This window comes from Canis lupus, chromosome 7 (assembly GCF_048164855.1).
Source record: "Canis lupus baileyi chromosome 7, mCanLup2.hap1, whole genome shotgun sequence".
In the NCBI taxonomy this organism is placed as follows: Eukaryota; Metazoa; Chordata; class Mammalia; order Carnivora; family Canidae; genus Canis; species Canis lupus.
This window is the reverse complement of record NC_132844.1, coordinates 9,968,789-9,988,533: the sequence shown is the minus strand read 5'-3', so window position 1 is coordinate 9,988,533 and position 19,745 is coordinate 9,968,789. Positions and strand designations below refer to the sequence as shown.

Sequence of the window (19,745 nt, the reverse complement as noted above, 5' to 3'; positions counted from 1 at the left end):
TACTGGAAAACAAGTATTATTTTTTTTAAAGATTTATTTATTCATGAGTGACACAGAGAAAGAGAGAGAGAGAGAGAGAGAGAGAGAGAGGCAGAGACACAGGCAGAGGGAGAAGCAGGCTCCACGAAGGGAGCCCAATGCGGGACTCAATCCCAGGATCCTGAGATCATGACCTGAGCCAATGGCAGACAGTCAACCACTGAGTCACCCGATGTCCCTATTTTTCTACCTTATACTCAGAAGCTAAAGCAAAGACAACCTGGACAGCCTGTAAATAAAGCAGAGTGGGGGAGACTGGGTGACCCACCTTGGCAAGATATTCTCGCAGGACAAACTGGTGGCCCTAACAGCCCAGCAAGATGGAATATTCCTACTCATGTTCTTTTCACAGGATCCTAGATCCACTCTCATTTCAGGCTTTGGGGCTGGGGTAGGGCCCGCAGGCCCCTCCGGTGAGGGTTCCCACGGTGGCACCTTGTTGCCCTGTCTCTACCGCTGACGCATTGGAAGGCCACAGGGAACCACTGGAAGCCTCGCGGTGCCAGCTGGCTGCCTGACCCCCCCACAGGACTCAGAGTCACAGAGAGCACCCACACTTTGTCCCAACCTCAGTTGGCCTGGGACTCCTGGCCCACTGAAGGCCAAGTGTGATGTTCACCTGGTCCACCTGCGGATCTGTCACTGTCACAGCCAGAAGAAAGTCAGGGAGCCGGGCGCTCACCTGCCCTACACCTGATGCTCTCTAACCTCGGGGAGAGCCGCTGGTTCTGTGGAAAGACTCAGTCACCATCACTATGCTGCTAGAAACAATTTCTTTGCCTACTAATAAATCTAAGCCAAATTTGGAGCGTGAACAACAAAACTCCCAAAAACTATAAAAAGAGAGAGAGAGAGAGAGAGAGAATACTCTGCTTCAAGGAACTATCTTACGTTTTACAAGTTGAACATTAATAGATATTTTCTACAAGTTTGCCTGGTTTTTTCATTAATTTTATGCACTGATGCATCATCAGAAGTTTGCCCAGGAGGCCCAAACTCACCTCGATGTAAGAGCAGGAGGAGAGGAGGGAGGAAGAAATTGAGCTTATCTTTAGCTTAAGTGCTTTTTCAAATTACTTTTGTCCCTCAAGGACATTACTATGAGGTACATGACCTCTGTATAATGCTTTACTTTTCACTTATTCCACATTCTAAGCAGGCAAATAATTCCATACCCATAAATTTTCCAGAAAGCTGATTTCTATCCTTCTATTAGAACCACTTTTACAGTTGGGAAACAGAAGTGGTTAACTATATCCTTCAGTATTCATTATAATGAAGAAGAGCTAATTAGCATTATTTTTCGCTATTAGCTATAATCATCTTCTACTTGGCTCTGGGTGCCAATTAACACAGCTTATCATAAAAGTATGTAAAACAAATAGGCTCAGACTGAACTGCAATCCAGATTTATCAGGTGTGAAATTGTTAAACAGTTATGTAAGAGTTACTGTTGTTTGGGGATGTTTCGTATTATACCAAGTGGCAAAAAAAAATCTGTCAAAAAGACTTCTCCATCCCTTCCATGGATACCAAGGCACTGAGAAGGCACAGAATTTCCTCTGAGCTCTACATTGAGTATGATGTTAGCAGTGGGTTTTTCATACATAGTCTTTGTTATATTGAGGGCATCAAGTTCAGCAATGGCTTCATCAAAAGCTGTCTTTGCAAGAGAGCAGGCTTTCTCAGGGGGGTTCAGAATTTCATAATAGAACACAGAGAAGTTAAGGGCCATTCAGTGCGTTCAGCTGAGAGAGAGAATGGCAGCACCAGGCAGCAATCCTAAGGGTAAGAAAGAAAAACTCAAAAATACGAGCTCTGAGCCCATGTAGAAGATGGAGGCTTAGCAGTAAGAGCCTTGAACCCAACAGTGGACCCTTCCCCTCCTGCCAGGTCACTGGGGGTGACAACGCTGTGGATGTCCACTGGAAGATTCGGATCTAGGAAGTAGAGTCCTCAGCAGATCTGCTCAGACAGCAGCTAGTTCTGGATCCTAGCTGAGGAGGAAAGGACTTTGGATTGAGGCCCACTGTGCATCCTGCGGGTTGTCGCCTGCAAGTGCAAGCAAGTCAGGGACTTCAGTGGAGGACAAGCTTAGCCTGCCCCCCAACCAGACCCTTTCCTGGCTTCCTGAGGTCTTGAGTCAAAGAACCACAGGAAGCCTTTTTCCATGCAGACTGAGGAGTTCATACCTAACAGTCAAAATTCTGGTATCCAGAGTAGTGAAAAATTAGGAAAGAGAAATTCCCTTTGACAGAATCCTATCCTTATTAAGCTGATTCTATTTCGGTGTGCTTCTAATTACATGAGGGCCTGAGGGCATCTCTTAGCAAGTCAAAGTAAACAGACATATTTGTTGTTCTTAAATCCAGAGTGAAGGTCACACCTGTTCCAGAGAATGAATAAGCAACCTCGAGTTTGATCTCCAAATAAACAGAATATCCTGATATGACATTTATCAAGTGACTTTTCTCTCTGCTTAAGAAACACATTTTTGATGAAGGGGGAACACTTTTGTAAACTATCCAATATAATGTTATATGACTTTTTTCCCCTTTATTCCATTAACTTTGATGACATTTTCCTCATTCCTTTCAAAGTGTTCTTATTTTTATTATGTTTAACCATCTGGCCGACTGCTTTAGCAAGTAATTAAAAACCTTACAAAGGGTTTAGAATTTTAATTAGATTATATGATTTTTGATGAATGGGGGTAGGGAAGGATTTAATGGCTTCGTTGCTAGAGAGGATTATCATCCCTTTTTCTGCCTTGCGTATGTATAAGATTTTTTTAATTGAAGAGATTGGATTGAAACTTTCTGAAAAATAAAGATCAAGGGTAGGTATAGCTTTTATACTTAATTTCCCTTAGAGAAATTTAACACCAGCATTGAAGGACTCAACCAAAGAAGTGTACAAATTACAGCAAATAGAGAGGTTGAAGGTGGTTAGTGGTTCCCATGAGGAGGTTTTCTCTTGCCCTACAGGTCATTTCCAGATCAATTTTTAACTACTCACATGGGTGGTCAGGGCACTGAGCTGCATGGCAACAGGTGTGTGCAGCCAAGGAACAGTGGAAGTCCTTCCTGCCCACAAAGAGAAAGCTGTAACATCATGTGGATGGTGAATAAATTCAGGAGAACAGGGAAGCAGTTATAGGATGGCAGCTGTGCACAGACCCAGAGAACAACTAGTCCAGGAGGAGACAGAAGAATGGAAGTTTCTGTGAGCAAAATCTCTGAGAAAAAGGGGACACAGAATTGATGTACTGAGTAGAGATATAAGAAAAAAAAAAAGCAAGGATGAGGAAAAAGAAAGGCAACTAGAAATATCTATAAAGACAAAAAGCAGTATGGAAAGGTATGGCTCAAATATGAAACAACTGCTCAAAGACTTTAAGAAGAAACAAATTGGGGGATTCCTGAGTGGCTCAGTGGTTTAGCACCTGCCTTCAGCCCAGGGCGTGATCCTGGAGTCCTGGGATCGGGTCCCACATCAGGCTCCCTGCATGGAGCCTGCTTCTCCCTCTCTCTCTCATGAATAAATAAATAAAATCTTTTTTTTTTTTTATTTAAAGAAACAAACTGGATTTCAACTAAAAGAATGAATAAGAGGCTAGAAATATTTTGAAAAAAAGGGAGATAACAGAATATACTTGTTATAAATCTTGATTGTTTAAAAGTTAATGAAGAGACCCACCACAATGTAACAAGGTAGAAAGGAAAAGAATTAGAAAAATGCTACATAGAGAAAACAAAATGGAAGTGTAAGTGTATTATTTAATGTTACAAAGGTAAATAATAAGAGAATAAAAACTAGTGATATTACCAAAGTGAGAAGGGGGAAGGGAGTTAAAAGTGAGCTAAGTTAGGTCAGTAGATAAACATTAAGTGGATAAATCCATAAACAAGAGGACATTATTTAGCATTTTGAACAAAAAATTGTTCCAATGTGATTGCTCTCATTAAGCAATTAAGTTGGAGGGGGTCAGTTGTTTTCATTGAAAGATTTTTTTTTATGCCATTTGTTATCTGTGTGTATATATTAACTTGTGAATTTTTAAATTTGTTATTAAAAGTTTAAAAATATGTTAATGTATAAAATCCCTTTATTATCATTTTACAGAGAAAATACCATGAAAGGATAGAGGGCAGCAAACGGATTGGTGATGACAGGAGTTCGGGAGTCAGAGAGCACAGTCCCCACTGGCTGGGGGACCAAGGACCCAGAGAAGATAAATGTCGTATTTCTCAACCCTAAAAGGGGAAAATACCACACCAATCTGATTGGGTGTGAAGATTAAATGAGAACATGAATGAACGTGGTCAGGAGTGTCAGCTGCGATAGCAGTGGCTGAACATCCCTAAACAAATTTACACTCCCAAATGGATATGGATACCTGTAGGGTAAAAAAGCAAAACAGGAACTTACAACAAATTCATCACTTGTTTCAGAGCGAACCCAGTGATTTTGACCTGGTTACATAACCTCCCTAAGCTGCTCCTTATTTCTGTACAAAGTGGGGGCACTGCTTTTTGTCGAGCTGTCTTGATGGGTCTGAGAACTGTTCCCTCAGTATTCCCGGGGCTTGATCACACCTCCTCTCTACTTCTCCATATGATTCATGTAACACTTATTTATTCATCTACAACTGTTCATAGGGCAAATGGAAGACAAATTGAGTTGAACAGGTTATTTCATGAAACCAGCCTTGGAACTAAGAATGCTGTATTGGTTTTTGTATCTTTCCAGGTAAATAAATGGGTAAGATAGTCAAGAGAAACTCATTATGTCAGGTACACTGCTAGCCTTTAGAGATAAGAATACTAACCAGACGTAAGCTACCTTAAAGCGTATTTGTGCAACTAGGTCATATGAAACCAGTAGATCGTCCAGAATGTCATCCTGACATTAATAACAAAAAACATCTGAAAGACTTTTTTTCTCAGTAAGACATCTTTCATAAGTAAATATTTCATAGTGTCTTTAAAAATCATAAATTTTAATGATAATTTCTGGAAAAAATACATGGTTTAAACTAACAAAAGCCTTCAAAGATGAGTTCCAATAGAATGCATTGCCTATAATGCTTCAGGATTTAAAAAACAAACTAACTGGGACGCCGGGGTGGCTCAGTGGTTGAGCATCTGCCTTCAGCTCAGGGTGTGATCTCGGGACCCGGGATTGAATCCCACATCAGGCTTCCTGTAGGGAGCCTGCTTCTCCCTCTGCCTATGTCTGTGCCTCTCATAAATAAATAAAATCCTTAAAAAAAAAAAAAAACTAACAATAGGTTATTTAACCCCAATTAACTAAAATAAAATTCTATGACTTTTAAGGAAACATAATATGTCCTCCTGTTGCCTGTGACGTCTGTGCCTGGCACCGCTTATCAGTGATGGACCTGCCAAGTATAATCAATCTGTACGTATGTGTGTGTGTGTGGTGTCTGAATTACACATAGGAGCTAAACCTCATAAGGAAATGAAGATGGCAAGGCACCCTGAGGAGCACGTTGGTCCAGGAGCAGAGAGAAGAGAGCTCACATCCATATGAGGGCATGCAATCCTTCCCACATGCCCTGCACGGCTCGTCCTTTCTGGTCCTTCTGTTTCACAATCACACTTCCCAACATGAAGCAAGTAAATGAAGCAACAGGAAAGTGAAAAAGAGTTAATAGGATTATGGGCTACTGAATAAAGAGGTAGAAAGCAATTTTTCTCAGACTGTCTCATTACTTTCTTGTCTTTAAAGTGATAATTTGATGTGGAATACAGAGGCTGTGTGGCAAAGAGGAGAGATCTTGCTCTGGATTTAGCATCATCTGACATATGTAAATAGAGAGCACATGTAAGACATGGGATCAGCAGCAATTTCTTTTCGTGCCTTCATCAGAATCTATCCACCTGTAGATCTACCTACCAGTAAATTGGAAATACAAGAAACATCTTAATCACCACAATGGGGCTGTAATCAGCAAAGTTCCAGACTGTTGGAAGGAAACCCTACTCCTTACTACTCAAAGTGTGGTTCAGGGCCCAGCCACATCAGCAGCGCTGGGGCGCTTGTTAAACATGGGGATGCCAGGCCCCACCCCAGTCTTCTGCATCAGAATCTTAGATAGAATCTCAAGCCATTCATATTCATATTCACTGATTTAAGAATCAATGTTCTATAAGACAAAACAAAACAAAAATGCAGAAACACATACACACAGATGGAAGGGGAACCCAGAGATTCAGAGACTTTTCAACCAAGTGAGATGGGTACATGCTGATCCTGACTTGAAAAAGAATTATGGGAAATGTTGACACAGACTTTAATATTCAAATCTACTCCTATATTTGAGTTGATGACTAGAATGAATAATGTAAAAGTTGCTTCATTAGGAAAATATATAAAATAAATATAATTTTTGTAGAGCAGCATTGCTTGTAATTCTGTAAGTACATATGAGACAAAGTGAAAGCTAACTAAACACTAAATGACCCGAGGACATTACTGGATAATTTAAATGTTCCTATGTAGAGCCCTCTGTAAAATGAATAAGGCAAAAATCTTCATTGAAATGGAAATCAATGGGTCTGTGAAAACCTCTTTGCAGCATTGCTTGGTCATAATGAAGGGATGAGAGGACGGTAGGTTTCTCCAATGAGGTAGGTTGTAGGAGAAAGAAGTGATTTGGGGATCAACACTGCCTTCTCACTGAGTCTAGGTGGATTTATCGGCAAAGGGGTAAATAATAATAGCTAATGTGCCTTGCTGGCAGAGTTGTCAGGTCTGTATACAGGAATGGGTGTGAAGGTGACTTGTAGGGACACTTGAGTGGCTCAGCGGTTGAGTGTCTGCCTTAGGCTCAGAGAGTGATGCTGGCATCTAGGATCGAGACCGGAGACCAGCTCCCTGCAAGGAGCTCGCTTCTCCTTCTGCCTCTGTCTCTGCCTCTCTCTCTCTCTCTCTCATTCTGGGTCTCTCATGAATAAATAATAAATAAATGCTCAAAAAAAAAAAGAAGAAAGTGACTTGTAAACTATAAAGCACTAGATAATTGTTAATATGCATTTTTTTGCCTTTTTTCTTTTTTTAAAAGATTTTATTTATTTATTCGTGAGAGACACAGAGAGAGACAGAGACACAAGCAGGCTCCATGCAGGGAACCCGACGTCGGACTCGATCCTGGGTCTCCAGGATCACGCCCTGGGCCAAAGGCGGCGCCAAACCCCTGAGCCACCCGGGCTGCCCTTGCCTTTTCTTTTTAAAACAGGGAGGCAATATGGTCAAACAGCATGGATCAGACAGGGTGTCTAGCTTTGTATCCCAACGCCTCACCTTGTGCAACTGGGACAAGTGACTAAGCATCCATGTTCCTAATTTCTTCATGTGTAAAATGAAATAAAACTAAGGTAGATCCATGTTATTGTCACAATACTTGCTTTCCCTCCCCCCACAGGCTCGCTGTCGCTCAGCCAGTGCTGGAGGATTAAAGATCCACGTGCTGATGGTGGTTCTGGCCATGTGACTTCTCCGGTCCAGAGAACTCGAGTGTAATTGGCATGCACTACTTCTAGGGGAGCTTTCAGAGCCATCGCATGGCTCTGTCATCACTGTCTTCCCTCTGCCCCGAGTGGCAATCATCCGAAAGCAGCTGCTCCTTGGCATCCCAGGCTGAGGAGGCCACGGGCCCGGAGTGGCACCCAGTGTACACATGCACGAGAAAGCAGTCTCATTCACCCTAGTCAGAGGTTGGGAGACTGTTAGTGCTGTGCCACCTAGCAAAAGCTAGTATACCTCTCCATGCGGGATTGTGGTAGAGACTACCTGTGACTCTGTACAGAGAGTTCCTGAAAAATAATACCTATTATTGTCCACAAATGTTTGTTCCCTTCTCTCCTTAGCATTCATGAAGCTGCCACGACTGCTGAGAGTAACTGCCACAGTTGCCTCCGTGTACACATCAGAAACCAGAATGATAAGAGCTCACTTGTTTTAGCGACCTCACATTTACTAAGACTGACCACATGCTCGAAAAGTGGTACATTTTGTTATTTCAGCCTAACTGTCGTATGAGATTGGTTCTGTAGCCTATGTTTTACAAGGAATGTAATCTGTAATACGGGAAAGTACATGGCATTGATGGGTCTGGCAAACAAAACAAAACAAACAAAAAACCCCCAGACTCCAGGAGTTCTGAGCTAAAATCTAGGAAGGAGAAACCAGAACTAACTAGTTTTTGATGCATCACATGCCAGGATGCATTAAGTGCTTCATTATTAGTATTAGAATGGTGGTCAAGTACCAGTATTTTTCATTAAGCTGCAGGAAGTAAAGCCAAGAAACTCAGAACAGGGATTAGTCCAAGGGAATTAAGGATGAGCATGGCTTTGTTGTGCAGTTCACACACATCCATACTCAAACCCACGCTTATTAGATCCACAACTAATAATTATTAGAGCAAGATTTGAATACAGGGCTGTATGCGCAACACAGGTGATCAATCCACCTGGTATCTGGTGGCACAAAGAGCAGAAACGTTAATCTCGAAAATGTGTTTTAATTCTATTTAAACAACATACTCTAAATAAACTTTTTTCCCTAAAATGTTATTTTACTCCCAAAAGATTTAGATGATAAACAAAAATTTATTATTATTATTTAATTCCCTTTCTGCTGACCTTTTTTAGTACATAATCACCATACATGCAATTAAGCTGGGTCCACTTGAAAATGCTTATTAACCACCAAACTGTTTCCACAAGGCAGATAATGTATTTGATATGCTAGTGGATTGCAGAGTTTGGACAGCCTCAATCAGTACTTCCAAAAGTCACATTAGAATAAGATACAACCATGGACACCTGGGTGGCTCAGTGGTTGAGCGTTTGCCTTGGCTTGGGTCGTGATCCCAGGGTCCTGGGATCGAGTCCTGTATCGGGCTCCTTGCAGGGGTCCTGCTCTCCCTCTGCCTATGTCTCTGTGTCTCTCATGAATAAATAAAATCTTAAAAAAAAAAAAAGAATGAGATTAAACCATCTCCCATTTCTCATTTGTGTTACTCCTGAAATCTCCTTTGGGTCCACAACACATTTCTATGCCTAGACTTGGCTTTGGAAGTTTACGTCGATTACGTGGCTTTGCCAATTCATGCCTCTCTAGACTATGCGACACTTAACATCCTTAAATCCAATTTATCTAAAGCATCCAAAGTTACAAGATCGTTTACATAAACATTTAGGATTGTTGAATGTGTACCTGTATTTCCTTTGAAGTTACTTTGGATTAACACACAATAGGAAACATTAACAGTTTTTAATTTTATACAATGGGAGAATTTGTCTGACTTTTTGCTACTTCAAATGAATGTGTGTGTGTGTGGTTTTTTTTTTAAGATTTTATTTACTTATTCATGAGAGACACAGAGGGAGAGGCAGAGACACAGGCAGGGGGAGAAGCAGGCTCTGTGCAAAGAGCCCAATGTGGGACTCGATCCCAGATCCCGGGATCACGCCCTGAGCTGAAGGCAGACGCCCAACCACTGAGCCACCCAGGTGTCTCACAAATGAATTTGTTAAAAGTTCTTCTCATATTATCATTTTTAGAATAATTCTTAAAATAATTTAGTTTCTCTTATTTTACTTACTAATCTTTAACATCTGTGTCTGAAAATGTTACTTAAAAGTGGTTAGAAAATGATCTAACCTATAGGACAATCTTGGAAAACCTGCCTTTTGGTGAGTGGGTGTGTGAATGAGATAACTCACAGGGGTGTTGGGTGGTCTCCTTCATCTTCAGGAACATTCCATTACCCAATCACCTGTTAACTCTTGGTGCTCACACAGTCAGTGGTAAAACACCCAACAGTTGCTTCCTATCATTGTTTTTTTTTTTCTTTTTACCAAAAATTTATTTACCAATTTTATTTCCAATAGATATTTAGATTTGTCCCAGAATTTTACAGTTGTAGAAAAATGCTGGAATGAACAGCACTTAATGTGGTATCATTTGCCGTAGAGCATATATACAAGGTAAATCTTTAGCAGTGAAATTTGTGTCAAAAGGCATGTACATTAAATTTTAATAGGCATGTAATATTTCAGTGGAGGTTGTACATCTATCATCTCCAGATAGCAACATTCAAGAACTTCCTAACTTCTTTACCACTGGTGTGTTATCAATCAGTTTGATTTTTGCCACTAAAATCTTCACCAATAAAAGGGGTTATCTGGTGTCATTTATTTACTCATTTATTTAAACACATTCCTGGGTCTAGGCTTTCACTTGAACTAAAATCATGAAAACAAAAGAGACGAATATCTAGCAAACCATATGGACTCTTTCACATTATCCTAGTGAACCAGTATTTAAGAAAAGTACATGGTAACACTAGGGAACAATTTCTAAAATCGGAACAAGAGTTCTAATGCTAAATTTAAGCTGATGGGCAACATGGAAAAGGAAAGCAAGATAAACTTAGTATTTTTTATTGATACCTTTTAGGTTGCCAAATGGTTACTTGCAAAGCTATTTTTCTGATCAAAGTTGTCATTTGTCTATTTCCAATGACATCCAGTGGCATCCTGGCATATTACCAGTTTGGGACAACTTACGGAGAGAGGACATGCTGGAGGTGCCCCGAAGAAACTGGTGTAAGCCGTCATCACTGTCACTGGAGCTGGCTATACTGTTCCTCATTTCCAGCATGGAGATCTGTGTGCACAGGCTGAGCTGGTGTTCCAACTTTTTGGCCTTCTACAAAGCAAAGTTTTAAGATTTCTGAGATCTATAAGACTCGGATCACATATTCCTTGTAAAAACCATTTCTTTTTTTCCTTGAAACAAAAAACTACCAGCACATAGTAGGCGGCCAATAAATGTTAGCTATAACTTTCATCATAAGCTACTACTACACATACATTACAAAAATTTTATATGATCAGCTTATTTGTTAATCTGAAAAATAATAAGCACCAACCTAATTTGATAAAGGGCCTACACAAGATGACTTTAAGAGAGCACCCACCCAGGACACCTGGGTGGCTCAGTGGTTGAGCCACTGGCTCAGGTGGTGATTCCAGGGTCCTCCGATTGAGTCCTTCATCGGGCTCCCCACAGGGAGCCTGCTTCTCCCTCTGTGTCTCTCATGAATAAATCAATGAATAAAAATCTTTTAAAAAAGAGGGAGAGAGCACACACCCGTATGCATAGTTCCTGGAGAATTACTTATCATAGAAACAATGTTCTGCAATTTCTCTTCAGTCCTGATTTTAATCTTCTTCTAAGAAAATGTGGGGAAATGAAGATGGAATTGCAAACCGTAGAAGATCCCATACAGCTCCGCAATTCCTTGCTGAGTTGCGCAGGCTCCCTCCTATCCCTCTCTTATCACTTATGAACTTTCTGGAATGGGGCTTGACCAGGAGGATGTACCAAACTGGAAGATACCAGCGTTGAAAGGCCCACTTCCTGCTCACTAGAGTTTGTCAGTTCTCCTCAGTTGCTACCTCCCTGCTTCCCTGCCTTCCTGGCCTATGCTACCCTCGTCCCTCCCTCCCTCTGACTCACTTTCCTTAGATTGATTAAAAGGCTCTTTAGGAGAGACCACAAATGGAGGTCCCTGGCATTTAGAGTCATCTCGCCAGGTAACGACACATATAATAAGTACAAAATATTTCCATGCTCTTAAGAAAGGATTCCCACGAAGGGTCTCTAAATTACAAGCATCCCCACTTCACTTAACATGAGTAATTAATGAAAATTCAGAAAAATATGTATTGCATAAAGTGAGGTATACCTCATTATACATATTTGCTCAACAAAATAAACACACTCAGAAAAACACTTACTTTATCATTTAAGGTGGGATCATTCAATGAGTAGAGCTTATTTGTAATGTCTTTTCCTATAAGATACCTAAATATTTCATACAGAAATGGTTCTGATTCCAGAAAGTAAGTTAATCTTTCTCTTGACCAGCATAAAAATCTGCAGTTATCATCTGCAATGATGGTTACCTGCCCAAGAAACAAACATAGAAAGAAAGAAGTGCATCTGTGTATATGAATTATGACTGTAATTATTTGGGGGAAAGGAAGAGTAGAATAATTCAGTGGATATTATTATAGCAATGATTTGTCATATTAGTAAAATTAAAGCAAGATCTATAACACAAGCTTCAATAGCGATTACAAAATCATGTTTAAAACCAAGAAATCTGTAGACTAAAAGCAAATTCCCCACGTTTTGTTGTTGTTCTGTTTTCCGAGGTCTGGTGCTATAGAGTGTACTAGGCCAATGTTCCAATTAGACATATAATTTGTGGTGAAATATTTCTTTGTGAAATATTCTTCTTGTGATTACAAAAGAGGTTTAAGAATATGGCTTCTAGCAAAAGAATTGGGGTAAGATCCCTGAGGCAAGTTATAGATGAAAGACCTGCCTAGCCAACCTTGCAAACACACACTGGAGAATGAGAAGATGGACTCATGTGAACTGGTTTTAGAGTCCAGGCTGTTACTGAGGAATATGGCTAGTGAGGGTCCTTCTCTGGGTCCTTTTGTCATAGGTATTTTTTGAGTATGATCTTTCAGGACAAGCTCCAGGGTGTGGGGGTTCACAGAGATCCCCCAGTTAGCTCAGAATTGGGACACCATACCTCCCTTGAGCACTGCTCCACAGGAAAAGTGGAAAACACTAATTGCACCCCTCAGAGCTCAAGATTCTCCAAAGAAATACTTTCTCCAGAGTGAGGGGTTATACCCCTAAAACAGTGTCAGGAAGTCCTTCCTCCCATGCAGGTCCCCTTTCATCAGTTAGCACTCTTTCTCTGAGCTTCAGATGGCACTCAAATCACTGAATCCACACTCATTTGTGGACATATCTGCCTCCAGCAGGCACTCTGAGGGCAGGGACTATGCATCTTCCTGTCTGAATGCCCAGATTCCAACACAGAGTGGTCTCAGTGTATATGTATCATATGAAGGAATTAACAAATGGACACAAATGCTGTCGAAGGCAAAATCCATTTTCATATCCTCAACGTTAAACCCAATGCCTGCCAGGTAAATTAATAAAGAGTTTTTGAATTAACATGAAATCATATCTGAGCCTCAGAGCAAACATTTCCAAAGGCACTCTTTCCCCTTGGTTTGTCACAAAATTAAACACGGTTTTGCTGATGAGGGGGTATTTATGTCTACTAGGAGAGACAAATGGAAAACCCAGCTTCTCAACTAATATCAATAGCTGCGATTTGACCTTTAGCAAATTAGAGGGTTTGGCTACTTTAAAAAGTGGGTTGATATTCCTAGAACAAAAAGTTTGCACTTATTATATAAGAGTTGGACTATCCCAAACCAAACACATTTGGATTCAAGAAATGCATCACCAGCTCTATGAATCCATAAAAAACTAAATTCTCCTCATTCTTTCAACATACATTATGCACTTACTTTGTGCTAGACACTGTTAAAGGCACCGAAACTACAACGTGGACAAGGAAGACAAGATCTTTGCCCCTGGGAAGCTTACATTCCAGTGAAGGAAGCTGATGATATATAAGGAAATATGACACCGTCAGGTGACAATAAGTGTTTTGACAAATATAGAACAGGGGCAAGTGGTAGAGAATCTTCAGGGAATGACAGTTACACATAATACCACTCACTTTATATGTGTACTGAACTTTTAAACATTTAGGTGTTTTTACATCTGTTATAAATGCTCCAAAATTGCCTTTCAGGTAAAGCAGGTCATATTCTTTCTCATTTTTCAGATGTCAAATGACAAGAACCAAAAAACTTATTCATGAGCACATGTTGATTAGTGGTGGAATGAGTACTTCTGACATCCAGCCCAGACATATTTTTCCCAACCAGGCCAAACCCTACCCAATGTGTCCAATATTCAACCAACATGATCACATTGACAGTAATCTGGCTAAGTGACCACAAGGTCAGCTCAAAGTCCATAAAGAGTCCCTTATACAAAGAACCCAATAGCATGAAGCTTACATCCAAGAGGAGGAAGCTGATAATAAACAAAGACATCTGCCCAAAAAACAAAACAAACTTTTCTTTTGTTTTTGAGAAAAGAAGTCTAAAGTCAAGCCAGTAGTGAGAAATTCCCAGAAATACTAAGATGTGGGTAAATAAACACAAGGCAACCGAATAATATTCCACAGTAGTAATTAAAGAAAGGTGAGTACTGGTACTCACTGCAGCACAGCCCTGTAGCCAAGCACTGAAGAAAAGGTTAGGAGCTGGAGGTGCCTTTGTTTGGCAAAGAGGTCATCCGTGACTTTGGAAAATTTAAGTCATGTGCAAGGGGGGAAGAGGTTAAAAGAGCAGTTGGAAGCCATCCAGGAGAAGAAAAAGGAATTGTACCTAGATGACGTATAATGCGTTTAACTTCTTTCCAACCATTCCCATAGCCTCGTTTCCACAGAGGTAATGATACTTCTGATACTATCATTCACTTAGCAAATACACTTCTTGTTGATGGTTGACAAATACCTTAAACCTGTTTATTTTATCATTAAATTTAGGTTGAATAACAGTATTCAAATAAGAAGCTATGCCTACAGTATGTATGAATAACTTGCAAGTCCATAAGTGTAAGCCTTTAATTGGAAGTGGGTCATTAGCATATTGACTGAGGTCATTTTACATGATGGCTAATGCTTCACTTGTGCCAAATAGACATTCGTGTTTAATGATTTTCTGTCACAACAGCCAAGTAAAACGTATTTTAATGAGGAACTTCTATAAAAGCAATATAAGAATTTTTAAAGCTTCTGTAAAATAAATTCCCTTCCTAAAGTCATTAGGCTACCTCAGCAGTGCCATGCTTCAGCTCTGGCGGAGAATTTTACTGAGGAAATAAAAGCAAATGTGACAATGGGAGATAGAAAAGGATTTCTCTCAGGGAGAGGACTGGACTAAGTGTTTGCGATCGGGTTGGCCTTGATTATTACTTCAAGGCACTAGGCCTCACCCTCACTTTACATTCTACAAGCTCATGGAATGAGAAGACATTACACAAGACCAAGGGTGTCCAAGGGAATTGCCTAATGTGTCAGGACTGGAAACAGCAGCTCAACACTCTGATGGCTGATTGTCCTCAGGGGAGAATTCGTTATTTTCTTCACGGATTATATAACATTTCACACATCAGCAACATGAAAATGTCCTAGGACTGGTCTATCCAACCGATGCTCAGAGTTCTCCTAAGCGCTAAAGTACCGTAGAGTCAAAGCTGGCCGATTACTCGCTTCACAGCTTAAACCAAAAGATTTCCTTAATACTAAGATAAGGTTTGGTTTAAATACAGGAGAAAATTTCAAGTTCATTTATTTCACAAGGGCTGGGATCTCCAAGACGTTCTTTTTCCCTTAAACTCAATAAAGCTTTGATTTTCAGGCTTCACAGCACAGGATGCGCAAATGACCGGGAAAAGCAATGAGTGGGAGATAAAATACAAAATGGTATGTGTGATAGAGGACGTGAAAATGGTAAAGCTCACTTGACATAAAACAACTGCCCAAAGAGGAAGAAACCAAACACAAAAGACTAATTCCACCTTTTGTAATAAAGATACTCAAGATTCTACCAAGAATTCTAAGCGGCAGCTTTGGCGTGTAGGTACCAACATGGCTGGAAAGCACCTCTCAGTCACCTGGGAGTTCAGGTTCAGAGTCTGTTTCTCAGCTCTGTCACTGTGCCTGTCATAATTGTCACATATGTCCCCAAACACCATTTGCAACCTGCAGAGACACTGAGTCCACTTGCCTTCCTTTTCTCCTTTCACACTATTCTAGAATTCCTTAGCACCCCTACCAAAGATGAACTTAAAGAAATAAAGATTTGAAGAAAGTAGCTCTTTGTGAGAACACTTTGAATTGTTCCCAATTAAAGAAAAATGAGATTAGCAGGTAAAAAGCAGGGGTGTGGAGAAGTCTGACCACTGACACTTGAAATGTCCCTGCTGTGGGCACAGGTAGTGAGATGTTCGAGCACGTGGTGTGCTTCACTTGGGAACTTAGTCAGAAAGAGGCACTGTATACTCCTACACAGATGTGCAGCAGCTATTTTTACTCCTGAGTATCTGCCAATGGGAACATTTTGTAAACAGTCAAAACACAATCTCTCCCAAGGGTTTATTCTGATGGCGTCTGTTCCAATTGCATAGGACACAGGTTCTACGATGCTAAAGTAGTTCTTATGCACTGACCAATCAGAAAATGCCACACCACACTCTATGTAGACAAAAGATGGCTGGTGCTGGAAAGGTTGAATCAATATCCTTTCCCAGCTATGGTACCTCGATCTTGGTCCTGATTCTGGAATCTCCCCAGCACTTATCAGGAACATCTTTCAGCTACCAAATCCCAATCCCTAGTCCCCCAAGATTCCCTAGTCCCTGCAGGTCATAGTAGGAATTCCTTTTTTGCTAACTTAATTAGAATATAATTTGAAGTCCAGGTGACAAGATAGTACCTGGTCATATCCCTGGCCTCTCAGGGAGCACTTGCTTCTAGAAACAAAGGGGGTTCAGTTTCCACACCCTCTCCAAATTCCAGGCTCTTCGGGGTTATAATGAGACTGAATGACTGTGTAATGCTGTTTGCTACTGTACACAGAGAAATGGATGCAACAGATAAATGGGCTTTGGAAGAAGAAATCATAAGGAGGGCAGAGGAAAGAAATAGAGAGGAAATGAGTGGCCCTGGGCTAGTTTGTAGACAGTGGTGATTAAAAATACGGTAAGAACGTCTTCACTGCAGGTAAAAAGCAGGGGTGACCCTCCCAAACACAAGATGAGAGTGTAAATTCGAGAAGCCACAATACAGCATTAGTTTTCCGCTTCTGTATCTTAAGCTCAGCCAACGTGGGAGCAGTACTAGACCCAGTTAATGAGCCTACATGAGACCTTGTAGAGAACACACATAACTTTCACAAGTAGTGTGGTTATTCAGATCTGTTACTCAGCAGAATGGGAGTGGGGCAGGGCTCCAACCATCGTACATAAACTAAACTAAACTAACTAAACTGGACATCTGTATATTTTCCCTTTTATCTCCATATGGCCTCCCAAATTGTATGGTGCCTCAAAATGAGACTCAAAAATAAGATGTGTCATCAAGAAACCCTGACTTTTCTTCCCAGAGGTGAGAACATCCCGTCTATTCCATTTCCTACCTGTACTCATTTACACTCTTGCTCGGGATATTTCCTTACTGCTGTTTAGAGCCTGAAACCAAAGGAAATTCTCATACGTTTTCTTGGTTGCTTTCCTATCAATCAAGAGGGGAATAAAATAGGAGGGTGGGACACTTACGGAAAGATTCAAAACAAAGTGCCACACAATGGGCAATTTTTAATTATGAAGAACTTCATCCTTTGCCCTTAAAGTATTCATTAAATATAAAAGAGTAAAGTGACTAGGTTTTTTTTTTTTTTTTCACAAGAATTAAGAAAAATATCTCTAGGGCAAAGCCAGTTTCTATTTTGTTTCCCAGTAAAAGTAACTAATTACATGTTTTAGGAGCACTGATTATCCACAACTGATATTTTCCTTTTTTTTTTTTTCCATAATCAAAGCAAAAGGAAGAAAATAAAAAAGCAGTCATACTCACCACCCAGAAATAACAATGTAAACACTACGGCCAAAGTAGGATATATTTTTCTAGACCTCTTTTTATGTACGTAGAGGCAATATTTTGTTTGAGATTTATGACAATGGGGTTATGCAATATATACCATATGGTAATCTCTTTTTTCCATAAATCACTTTATCATTATTATCCTTTGGATTTTTGAATGAGACACGAACTAGTTCCAACCTTCTTAAAATCATGCCGACACATACCTGGAATTTTTCACCTTTGTGCATCTGAGTTGATCTAAATTCAGGAGAATCTATAAAGGCACAGGGGTAAATGTTATGCAGAAAATGTCCTCGATAGGAAACCTTCATTCTGACAACAGAAATTAATGTTAATAAATGAACAATATTTCACAAATAACATGACGATCCTTAACCTTATAAGTTAAAGGTTATGGATTATGGGTTTTGTACTAAAGTTTTAAAGACTCCACAGATGACAAATGTAATTAAAAGCACTTCCTGAAAAGCATAAATATTTACCTCAATAGAAATTTCACCAAGGAAAAAAAGACAGGGTCCATCCAGTATGGAACAGACATGGTTCATTGGTTATCATTGTCATACAGCTAGAGTGACCATAAATTTATTACTCAAAATCAGATAATTTTAAGAAGGAAAGGGTTGGTATTAAGGACTATGTCAGAACTATATATATACATATATATATATGACGGATATTCCTAGAAGTTATATTTTTGTGATACTCAAAAAAATAAACAAATCACCTGTGAAACATGCATAAGCTTCTGGAAGTTGAATGCCTAACTTAAAGCTTCAATTTTAGCTCATTAACTTTAAAAAAAAAGTCAATAAAGATTCAAAATGTTCACAGCTGAAAATTCTAACATCTACAAGATTCAGAGTAGTCAATTCTATATAACTCTAATCTGTCGCTCTGTTGTATTGTAAAATGCAGGTGTATAATGGGATTTCACCACCAACAATCTCTGCGACCTGATGATCCAAGTCATTCCCTTCTAGTCATTCCCTACCCAGGGAACAGGGGAAGATTCAAGGCAAACTGGGAATTTCAATTTCCAAAGAGCACTTACTTCCCCTTTAGGAGAATACTCAGACGGTCGTCAACGGAGGTTTTATCCTCTGCAGCATAAGTCTGGCCCTTTTTTAAGGTTTGGATCATACAAAACTGTCCAGTTAATCTTCTGAACAAATCTGGAGGCACACGGAGGGGTTCAAACAATCGGCGGTAGATGCCACTAAGCTCCTTCTCAATCTTTACCTGAAATGCAGCAATGACCAGATGCTGCTGTAACACAGCAACACCGAAACACTGGCTTCCTCTGTTCCAAAATGGTTTGAGAATAAACAAATCTGCACACCCGCCATGGCCCTTCTGTATTTCAGTCAATGGAATCTTACACAGACAGTAAGAGGTGACACAAGTTTCGATGCTAAAAGGGCACTTTTGCAGTTAAACAACTCCAAGAGCATATGGAAAAGATTTGCACTATTAGTCACATCTCTTCCTATGTGCTGTAGAGCAGCTGCGGAGGTTTTGAATGTTACCACAACATAGACCTTCCCAGTCTTAGCGTTTCCTATAAATAACACAAAACCTTTTGTCTTTACAACAATTTTGTTTCACAGAAAGAAATCATATGGACTTTTAAACATTACAGCCAAAAAAAAAAAAAAAAAAAAAACACAACCTCCACATAAAATAGGAATCAACCTGGGAAAATTTTATGAAAATACATGTATTGAGCATTTTATCTATATGTAAGCATTGTTTAATGGATCAACATAGGAAAAGAAACATCCCCAGCTGCGATCATTGCTTCTGATTTATTTATTCTGAAGCAAAGCAAAGAGGGTAAAAGGGTTTCAGTGAAGCAATTTCGTCTTTAGCTAAAACACTTTATAGAATGGAGAACCCATTGGATTAAGTCTGGCTACCGGAGGAAGGGGAAAGAAAAATGGCTCAATCACTTCTGCTGCCAGACAAGACCCAGATCACATGCCATAATTGGGCCCAGCATTATTAGTCTGGGAAAACTGAATAGCATGTGAATGAACTTTGGGCT

At 40.0% G+C, this 19,745-nt stretch overlaps 1 protein-coding gene across 5 annotated transcripts in view; it reads right to left on the bottom strand.

Annotated features, from left to right (window-relative positions):
- The window catches only part of POPDC1 (popeye domain cAMP effector 1), a 38,652-nt gene that overhangs the window by 7,297 nt on the left and 11,610 nt on the right, over positions 1 to 19,745 (bottom strand). For all 5 annotated transcript variants that reach the window (XM_072831929.1, XM_072831930.1, XM_072831931.1 and 2 more), the window contains exons 4-7: positions 18,753 to 18,940; positions 17,902 to 18,010; positions 11,880 to 12,047; positions 10,644 to 10,785 (exon numbers count right to left, since the gene is read on the bottom strand). In XM_072831929.1, the coding sequence (XP_072688030.1) occupies positions 10,644 to 10,785; positions 11,880 to 12,047; positions 17,902 to 18,010; positions 18,753 to 18,940 (607 nt within the window). The remainder of the gene's footprint in view (positions 1 to 10,643; positions 10,786 to 11,879; positions 12,048 to 17,901; positions 18,011 to 18,752; positions 18,941 to 19,745) is intronic.